Source organism: Mangifera indica, chromosome 10 (assembly GCF_011075055.1).
Source record: "Mangifera indica cultivar Alphonso chromosome 10, CATAS_Mindica_2.1, whole genome shotgun sequence".
In the NCBI taxonomy this organism is placed as follows: domain Eukaryota; kingdom Viridiplantae; phylum Streptophyta; class Magnoliopsida; order Sapindales; family Anacardiaceae; genus Mangifera; species Mangifera indica.
This window is the reverse complement of record NC_058146.1, coordinates 6,915,083-6,925,163: the sequence shown is the minus strand read 5'-3', so window position 1 is coordinate 6,925,163 and position 10,081 is coordinate 6,915,083. Positions and strand designations below refer to the sequence as shown.

General features: G+C 32.5%; 1 protein-coding gene across 7 annotated transcripts; it reads left to right on the top strand.

Moving 5' to 3' along the window:
- The first annotated feature begins 250 nt into the window (after positions 1-250).
- Positions 251-5,300, top strand: LOC123228366 (E3 ubiquitin-protein ligase RHF2A-like). 7 transcript variants are annotated; one of them, XM_044653743.1, is made up of 11 exons: positions 251-553; positions 679-768; positions 1,760-1,900; positions 2,179-2,225; positions 2,979-3,041; positions 3,126-3,234; positions 3,353-3,738; positions 3,840-3,947; positions 4,067-4,191; positions 4,273-4,428; positions 4,974-5,300. In XM_044653743.1, the coding sequence occupies exons 3-10, from the start codon at positions 1,769-1,771 to the stop codon at positions 4,374-4,376; spliced, it is 1,074 nt and encodes a 357-aa protein (XP_044509678.1). In that variant the 5' UTR covers positions 251-553; positions 679-768; positions 1,760-1,768; the 3' UTR covers positions 4,377-4,428; positions 4,974-5,300. The 7 variants fall into 7 exon arrangements, with proteins under 7 accessions (XP_044509678.1, XP_044509681.1, XP_044509679.1 ...); XM_044653741.1 differs by having other exon boundaries at positions 256-553; positions 1,767-1,900; positions 4,067-4,428; XM_044653740.1 differs by having other exon boundaries at positions 256-553; positions 4,067-4,428.
- The last annotated feature ends 4,781 nt before the right edge of the window (positions 5,301-10,081 follow it).

Below are 10,081 nucleotides of genomic sequence, written 5' to 3'. Positions count from 1 at the left end.
TTTAAACCGGTTCTTTTTTATTTTCTGATTTTTTTAAATAAAAAATTTGATCCGGTTCTTGGTAAACGATACCCTTCCATTATAATTAAGTTGAATAAAAAAAACCTCATTAAAAAAGAGTAGTGGAACAGGCAATTGATAAAAGAACATAGTTATCCAATATGCATGTGAGATTTCGACATCTGCGAGTTGCGACTTCATTCTTGTTTTATTCGAATTATTTAACTATCCCGTTTGTTATTAGTTTTTTTTTGTTAAATTCCTGAAAAGTTAGTTTTACCAGTAAGAGAGGTAGTGGATAATCTGAAGAGCATGAGACAAATTGGTCAATCCCAGTTAGTGAATACAGGGTGTCTGTGAATCAGTAGACTTTTAACCTTCCATTTTGATATGGGTAGGTAAGGTGAAGCTGAAGCTGAAGGGGAGTTGTGGTGGTGGTTTTGGTTTCCAACACATCCACAACACAATATAAAACCAAACCAAACCAAACTAAACCAATAACCAAAACTAAAAACAGACCAAACAAAAACCCAACAACTCAGAATCATTAAAGGTAAAGTTGTTGTTGTTCATGCCTTTTTGTCATTACAATAATCATCAATTCATCATTATCAATTATCAATCTTTTCTTTTTTTCTCATCATTTTTTATTTTCATTTCTTGTGTTTGGATCTCTAGGTTTGATCCATATCTCATCTTCACTTTCATGGGCATTGCCTGATCTTCTGATTCATCCATTTCTAGAGCTTTTCCACTTTCTTTTTGGAGGTAATTCTTATCTTAAGCCTTCTTTTTTTATTTTCTACTTCTTTGAGGTCTTGTGTTTGATTGTTAAGATCAATTTATTATCTGATTTTTACTAAATTTCTATGTTTTATATTGTTTTTGCTCAATTTGAATCCTTTGCATGTGACCATGTGGAAAATTTGTTTCTTTTTAAAGAAATTTATGTGCAAATTTTTCCAATTGGAATTAATAAGTTCTTTCTTTTGTTGGTCTCACTTTGTTTTGGACTGGTTTGGCACATGGGGATTACACCAATGTTATGTAGACATTTATTCAATGAATTTATAGGTGAAAATCAGCATGTTGTGTTGCTATATGGGAAGTTCACAAGGCTGTTAGCTTGTGTTTGACCTGCAAAAGAAATTTTTTTTAAGCAACAAAAGTTATGATTTGATTTCAGTAATAGAATTCTGATTATTTTACTTTATATTTGTTTTCTACAATCCAGATTGTTTTTTTCTTCATTAAACTTTATTTGAAATATTTGGTGAAAGTAAAATGAAGAAATGTTATAAGGATGTGATGTTTACCATTGAAGATACCTGAAACTAACCTACACTTCATAGGAATGTTCAATGCTCCTATCTAATTGAATTTGTTTGGCAATACAAATTTTTATTCTTATTTGCGGGGAAATTGTTACATTTTTGGTTGTTTTGATGCAAAAAAAGTTAATGAAGCCTATAAGGCAGTGCATTTTTTGCATAAAAATTTGACACCCAGCAGTTGAACTGAGTATATGACTTGATAGAGCTAACAACTTTATGAAGTTTTGTGTTCAGTATTTGATGTGTCAAAAGTTTATGTATCAAATTTAGGAGCTGAAACAATTATTACTTTGAGAATGCGACTGCCTCTGCTTGTTACAGTAATGTATATTTTGATATGCAGATCCATTATTTTTGTAAGACTTGATGGAATATTAAATTTTAGTTTGCAGTGCTAAATTGATATATTTCAGATTTTTTTTAAGATTCTAGGGATGGAAGAGGACACGAAGCCTGATAGTCATTTGACATCAGCTGCAGCCTTTGTAGAAGGTGGGATACAAGATGCCTGTGATGATGCTTGTAGCATATGCCTTGAGGATTTTTCGGAAAGTGACCCTTCAACGGTACGATATATAAAAAGAATAGTGCTATGTATTGAAGTTTAAATTCCCAAATTCTATATCATAAGGTATATGACAATAATTTGACTAATACCATTTAGATGATTAAATGAGATGGCAAATCATAGGACAATTCTTGATTAGTGTCATATCTTTTGGGAACTGTAACAGTTTATGTAAAATTTTTTATTGTATGTCTCAAACACTTCTACATCATTATATGTGAATATTTTATGGAGGCTTGTCTAAACAATATGTTTACAATGTTTATTGTCTTGCAGCTGACTACTTGTAAGCATGAGTTTCACCTCCAATGCATTCTAGAATGGTATAATTATATCTTAAGCTGTTGTACTTTATCTTGTTAACATTTATGGTAATTATATAACCTCATCATCTGGGTGTCATTTGGTTCCATCATTCTCAAAAACTACTGTTGTCAACTTTGTTCATCCATTTTTTGTTTCATTCATTTAGTGTGAAATATTTTATTATGTTTATCTTGCAACATTTTTTATTAAACCAGGCTTTCCTTTTAATTTTCAGACCATTTATATTCTTATCTTTTTCTTGATTTGATGGTTGAGTATGGCTTTTGAGACTTTGGCCAAATCTTATATACAAGGCCAATCAGAACCTTGAGTTGATTTCATATTCTCTTCTCCTTGTTTCATTAATTTGTTGATTGTTTTATGATTTACATCTTTCATTCACACTTATACACTAGTAGAGCAAGGAGTCAATTCATTTACTTATGACAACAATCAGAAGTATGGGCTGTTTCTTGTCTAACTGCCGACTTTGCTGGTTGCATAATAATTTCAGATCTTTTCCTGATTTTCTAATATTTCAAGCGTTGTGCGGGAAAGTATCCGTACATTATTGGCATTTACACTTTTCTTTTAGTCACTATAATTTCTTTTATTTTGGTTTTCAATTAGAAGTAATTTTTTTTTCATTACGCATTCCTTAAATTATGGGAGAAGTTAAGGCCTAATTGTATTGAAGACTTTCTCTTGGTGTTACATATTACTCCAAATATAAGGAAACATGTATTTTAACACTGATTTCTGAATAATAGGTGCCAGAGAAGCTCTCAATGTCCAATGTGTTGGCAGGCCATTAGCCTGAAGGATCCTAGCAGGTAATTATTGTTTTTGACATATGATTTCAAATTTCTGTATCCTTGTAACTTCAATCAAACTCTCTAACATGCATATGGCGACAGCCAAGAATTGCTTGAAGCGGTAGAACGTGAAAGGAACTATAGGGTTGCTCCGCAAAGAAATACCACTATATTTCACCATCCTGCCCTTGGCAATTTTGAATTGCAACATGTATGTTCATTTTTCGGTATTCGTTCAAACATCTTTTGTTATAAATTATAAATAAAACATGTTACAAGATGTGCCCATCAAGAAGCAAAATATGTAATTCTCTTGCACTGCCTTGCAGTTGCCTGTAGGTGCAAATGATGCTGATCTTGAAGAGCGTATAATTCAGCAATTGACTGCCGCTGCTGCAATGGGAAGGGCCCATCATCTTGGTAGGCGGGAAGGTCATAGGGGTCGGTCATCTGCTCATGGTCGACCACACTTCTTTGTATTTTCCACACATCCTGATGCGCAGCCTTCTGGTCCTGTCTCTCCCTCATTGACTCAGGCCAGCAGAGGAACCGAGCCAGCTGTAATCGCTGCAGCTAGTCCGTCCACACCACTTCCAACTCATGGTGATGACTCATCACAGCACATTCTGCATCCCACACTTACTGGTCAACATTCTTCCTCTTCTGGATCTACTTTATTGCCAACAAATAGGCATAGTGTTTCCTGTAATAATCGGTAGTTATGACTTCTCTCTTTTTCCGTGTGTGTTTTTTTATATTCCACTATTCAACGCAGACACTTAATATCTCTAATTCTTTTTATCTTTTTGCTTACAGAAGCAGTTCAAGTCTTTCCTCACCACAAAGTCAAGATAGTGCAGGACCATCTGATTTTCAGATATTTTCAGAGTCACTTAAATCTAGATTTAATGCAGTGGCTATGAGGTAATTTTTATGAAACAAAAAATCTTTTTTCACTAAGTCTTGATAAGTTCAAGTATTTTTAAATGTACATATATATATTTTTGAATGTATTGCTAATTTCAACACTTTTTAAATTAAAGATACAAAGAATCAATATCCAGAAGTACAAGAGGGTGGAAAGAGAGATTATTCTCCCGCAACAATTCTGGGTCTGCTCTTGGTTCTGAAGTCCGGACTGAAAATGCTGGAATTGCTAGTGCATCTCGTATGTCAGATCATTTTGTTTCTAGAGAAAATAATAGAGCTAGTCAAGCATCTGTATCAAATCATTCGGATGATTGTGTAGTTACGGAGCCAAACAACCAGAATTACGTGGAGACTCATGGAGAAAGCCCTTTGAATAACAGCAATGCACCCGCTCCTTGTGCTGCAAATTCACTTTCACAGTAATGTCAAACATTGTTTCAGCAAAGCATCTGTCCTCAGCTTTTCATCTTTGAAGGTATTCATTAGTTTGCTGGCTTTCTATTTAATTTTTCCCCAATTAATCTATTAAGTTTTCAGAATTTTCTAATCCAATGAGTAGCCCCAGTTTTTGCAAGCATATTTTATAATATTCTACTATGTTTACTGATAAATGACAGTCAGGATCTCCATGTATTTTGCAATTGTCACCATGTAGACACATCCCGATGAAGAATACCCATGACTGAAGCAGATTTAGTTATTTTCCGCACTTAGGCCATTTGTTTAGATGCGTTGACATATGCATAAGATGAATCCCACACATACAAACTATAGAAACAAACTGATATTGCATGATAATATTATAATGTCAATCATAGGCGGTCTGGCCATAATGTCAAATCATTTTATGTGTTCCATTTTAGGTGATAGATACTTTTAGTGACAAAGTTGGTTTCCCTCTCAAGTTAGCTAACACATTCATTCAGGGGTTGTGAAGTTTTGTAATTGTGTCGCATACTGATGAATCTTTACTATATCTCCAACATCATATCGCCGTTCTAACTGTGCATTTTGTTTCAGGTTGTAAACCCATTTCTTCAGAGATGACATTCTGAGGAGGAAGATGCTTTGCTAATCAGGCCAGAGAAAGAGCTTTTAAGCATGGTGTCTGGTGATTAATAAAAAGAGAGGAAGGTTAAGAAAAAGGGCTGCTTCATTCTTGGACAAACATTATAAAAATGGGCATTATGTAATATAAATTTATTAAATGTATAATTTATAACCCCAAAATTTGTGCAGAAATATATGTAATGTATGATATATAACCCCAAAATCTGGAGGCTTAAGACTTGGCACAAACCTGATAATGTTAAAAAAATGAAATTGCTTTAGAGAGAATTGTTTTAATTCTGGTGATCTAATGATGTGATGTGATGTGATGATATGGTATTCATTTTTCAACTTCTATTAATTTGTATGCTTTGAATATAATATTTTATTCAAGATAGGGTGTGTTTGATATTGATAATATTTTATTATTAAAATAAAAAATTCTCTTAAATATAGATTATTTAAAAAATTATTGAGTATAAATTATTTTAACAAAATTATAGTTTTTTTTTTTTAACTATGAATGTTATTTGAGTTGGATATCTCTTTCGAAATTGAACCATCACATCAAATAAATGAGACTTTAGGTCAAGTGATCGGTTTTAAATTATTACATCAAATAAATTAAAAATTAAATCTTAAATCTTGGTAGGACAGATTTGAATCATACTTTGTTTTTTGGGTGCCTTACTTTTACCTATGGTATATATGAACTCACATTTTGAAGCATCCTTTGTGATATTGTTAGTAATCATGTTAACAAAATTACTTCATATAAATGTTATATATTTCTTGCTCTTTAATTCCATCCAATTCGATTCTTGAATGTCACATTTTTTTTTTAATAAAAAATCTCATTTAAATTGGATTATCTTTTTAGAGTCGAATCAATTATATTAAGAAGAATAAATCTCTAAGTGTATTAACTGACCTTGAATGTAACATGTCTTTCACTCAAAATACATTTTTTTATTTCTTCAACCAATTCGTGAACAGTCATTTCATTCATTTATTGTTTACAAATAAAAAATATACACACAAAATTAAATTGTATCTTTGAAAATGAAAATTTAATTTGAGTACATTATTATTTCCAGTTTGGGTTTGAGTAATAATTAGACACATCAATTGGATCACATCAAATAGAGGTTCAGTCTGAAATACAAATTTAAAGCCTACCCTGATAAGGCCTAGTTCGATAGCCTATGGGTTTTTCAAACCGGATCATGGGCTTTTATATTAAGCCTATTGGTCGGTTTGGCCTGTTACTATTTAAAAAAATAAAAATTAAAAAAAATCAAATAATAGAAGAGCATAAGCCCTTCTGCCTAAATAGAAGCCTTTAAGTCTTTTGTTTTTAAAATTTTTTATTTATTTATTTTTCTTTATATAAACCAATCAAACTCTTTATCAATTTCAATTTTTTTATTATATTCTTAATCTCATTTTCTCTTATAAACTCTCTTTAAAAAATTATCTGAATTCGTAAATAATAATTCTTTGTGTTTATAATTTCATTTTCATTTCAATTTTATCATTATAAAATGTTACAAATAGATCAAATGTTAAAAGAATTCAGAGATTTGGATATTAAAAATGAGTAAATAAATGATATAATATATATATTTTATTTATGTTTGTAATTTATAAAGTATATAAATCAATTTATTTGTACAATATTATAAATTTATAATATTTTTTATCATTTAACCAAAATATCCATTTGCCACAAACGAGGGATTATAAATAAAATATTCGAGGTATTGTTTTCGATTTTAATAATTGAAAAATAATTTATATTTAAAAATTTTAATTAAAATTTTATAAAAAATTGTTTACTCAAATTACACTTTTAATAAAAAAATAATGAAAAAAAAAACATAAAAATCATTTTAACTTGTCAAAAATTTTAAAAAGTAAAAATAATAAAATTGAATCGAGCCTTCTGCGGCTGCAACTATTTTTTCCCTCCATCTGCTCTTCCCCTCTTTCTTTTCTATATTTTTCTTCTTTCCGTTTCATTTTTTCCTTCTCTCTTTTCTCCTCCTTCTCCTATCCAATCTTCTTCTTTTTCTATTACAAGGCCAACTGATTTGCTAAAGAAACTAGTCGAAGAATTATCTATTTGTTTGTTACTAATCTTCCCGTAAGCCTATATATTGAGGCTCTGGTTATTCGAACAGTGGAGTAGGCATTCAAAAACTTATTTTCATAATTTGCTAATTGCATTTTACAATACTACAACTACTCCACTGTTTGATCATCTCTAATTGTACCAGTTTGTTTCAATTTGCAGAGGTTTGCAAAAGAGCCTTCATACTGCAATTGTCCGAATCGTTCTATCATACAATCGCTGAGAGTCTCCCATGTTAGTTCCCTGCTTATGTGCTTCTGCCTTTGGAACCAAAGTTAGGCGTCTCCTTTATGATGGTAAGCTACTAGACGAACTTAAACTTTTGGGGATGTAGCTTGAAAGTCAAAAAATTGCTCTGCCCCGCAGATCCATGTTATTGGATCCTCTAACTCATTGTATCTAGGGAAATCTACAATGGAGAGCCTGGGGCGACGACAGTTGTGCTAGTTCCTTTGTTGTCAGTGGTCACCAAGACCATTCTCCGCCGATTCGACGATGTTGTATCATGTGCTTGCAACGATTGAAGCATGTTTATCTTTTGCTGTTGTAACATCTCAACCATCTGTCTCTGAAATTTCTCAGTAATCTGTCTCAAAGAATATGTTGTTTGACTTCCCACGGGCTCATTGCTTCTCCTTGGTGCACATGGTGATGTAGTCGTTGGAGTTCGGGATGATGCTTATTAGCTTCCTGGATTGGTTGTAACCATTGAGGAATTGGTAAGGATATGGTTGTTAGCTGTGTGATAGGCCCACGACGAGAAAGGGCCTCGGCAACGACATTGTCTTTTCCTTGTTGATACTCAATTTGGAAGTCGTAACCGATTAACTTAATCAACCACTTTTATTGAGCTTTGGTGGTTATGCGTTGCTCCCATAGAAACTTCAAACTTCATTGGTCAGTCCGGACTATGAACTTCCTTCCCATCAAGTATGGCCGACATTTTTTAACTACAAAGACCAATGCCATCAATTCTTTTTCGCATGTGGAAAGAACTAGATACCTTCTTGGGAGAGAGGTGTTGAAGTAGGCTATTGGTTTATGGTTCTACATGGTTACAACTCTTATTCCGAGTTCAGATGTGTTGCATTCAACCTCGAATGGAATGGTGAAGTCAAGTGATGCTAACATCGAAGCTTGTGTCATAACTTTTTTAAGGTTTTGGGAGGCAGCTTCGGCCTCATCGCTCCATTTGAATGAGTTCTTTTTTAGTAGGTTGGTGAGAGGCCTTGTTATGATTTTGTAGCCAACATTAATCCTTCAATAATATCCGGTCAATCCAAGAAATAGTTAAAGCTCCTTGACATGGGTGGGTGTAGGCCAAGATATCATTGATTTGATCTTGTCTGGATTCACTTTTACTCCATCTTCTCCAATAATGTGACCCGAGTAGTGCACTTGTTTTTTTTAAAAACTACATTTCTCTATTTCAACAACCAAATGATTTTTTCCCAAGATGTTCAATATTACTCAAACTTGTTGTAAATGTGCCTCCCAATCATGACTATAAATGAAAATATCATTGAGAAACACCAATACAAATTTTTGCAAACATTTATTTAAAATAGTATTCATCACAAATTGAAAGGTTGGAACAGCCAAAGATTATCAAACTCAATCTGATAGGTTGTTGTCACTGGTGGGAATCTTATCTGCAGAACAAGAAGCAAGTTGCTTCATTAGTGGACTGAAAGAAGATTTGAGAGTTGATGTGCAAGTTCAATGTCCTAAGAATTTGTCTCTAGCGGTTGATCTCGCCAAAATCTTTGAAAGCAAGCTGCCAAAAGTCCGCCGAGTCCAAGACGAGAGGCCTCTTCTGGTGTAAAGCTCATTGAAAGGTCTTGCCATTCACCATTTTCAAACTCCACCGTATTATTCCCACAAGTCGAATACTTCTTTCATTGGTTTGAAATCTCATTTCTATATTTCGAAAATCCCAAGTGATTGGTCCTAACGTTTGTAAACATTGAGCCCCAAGACAATGTTGCATCCCTCTAATGGTAAAAGGAAAAAAGTCGATTTTGAATGTAATGCCTTCCAAGTTGATTTCCACATTTCAACAGAGACTCGCTCTATTCATTTTCTCCCTGTTGGCTAACACGTCTCTCATGGTGGTTTCCTGCTATGTAGGAATTCTCGTGGCCTGAGCTACCCTTTCATGAAGGAAAATATGTGTTGAGCAAGAGTCTGTCAAAGTGAGATCTCTTGCGGCGTAGGTTCCTCGGTGGTGGTTGACTCCAACTCTTCTTCGATAGCCTCATCCGGGTCTTGCTCAATTATCCTTGAGGACAAAGGTATTTTCCAGGTGCAGAAAATGCTACAATGTGGTCCAAGTCAAAGCCAACAAATTTACTAAAGAATTTGGTCAAAAAATTATCTATTTGTTTGCTAATAATTTTTGTTAGAACCGATGTTTTAAAAACAAGAGGAGTGATCAAATTGGTTATCTTATTGATTCATAATTTGATTAGTTTGATTGATTCAACTAAAAATTGATCTGTTCAACTTGTTATCAAATTATAATGAATAGATTTTGTTTAAAAATTTGTAAAAAAATAAAATTAATTAGGATACTTACACCTATAAAGATTAGAATATATCTTTTTTAAGAAGTAATAATTATTCAATTGATTTTAATGAAACAATTAAAATAAAAAAAGTTTTAATCTCACGATATAAAAAAAAACATAATTCTGTAAATTATTTTTTATGAAAAACATTTCAACGGATATGAGATACTTTTTTTTATTTTTTATTTTATTTTTGAACTTATTTTTTCTGACAAACCTTTAAAAAGTTATCAAATTTAATAAAAAATAATCAAATTACTCAATAATAATTAAAATTTCAAAAATATTCTAAATTTTGATCAAACCCGGTTTTGACTAATACGATAAGTGAACCGTATTTTCATGTTAATAGGACTGGACTTGAAGCTGATTCC

Excerpts from the sequence above, each read along its gene's own strand:
- LOC123228366 (XM_044653741.1), top strand. The coding sequence starts at position 1,769 with ATGGAAGAGGACACGAAGCCTGATAGTCATTTGACATCAGCTGCAGCC. Across the intron at positions 3,042-3,125 it reads AGCCTGAAGGATCCTAGCAG|CCAAGAATTGCTTGAAGCGG; the intron begins GTAATTATTGTT and ends ATATGGCGACAG. Across the intron at positions 3,235-3,352 it reads GCAATTTTGAATTGCAACAT|TTGCCTGTAGGTGCAAATGA; the intron begins GTATGTTCATTT and ends ACTGCCTTGCAG.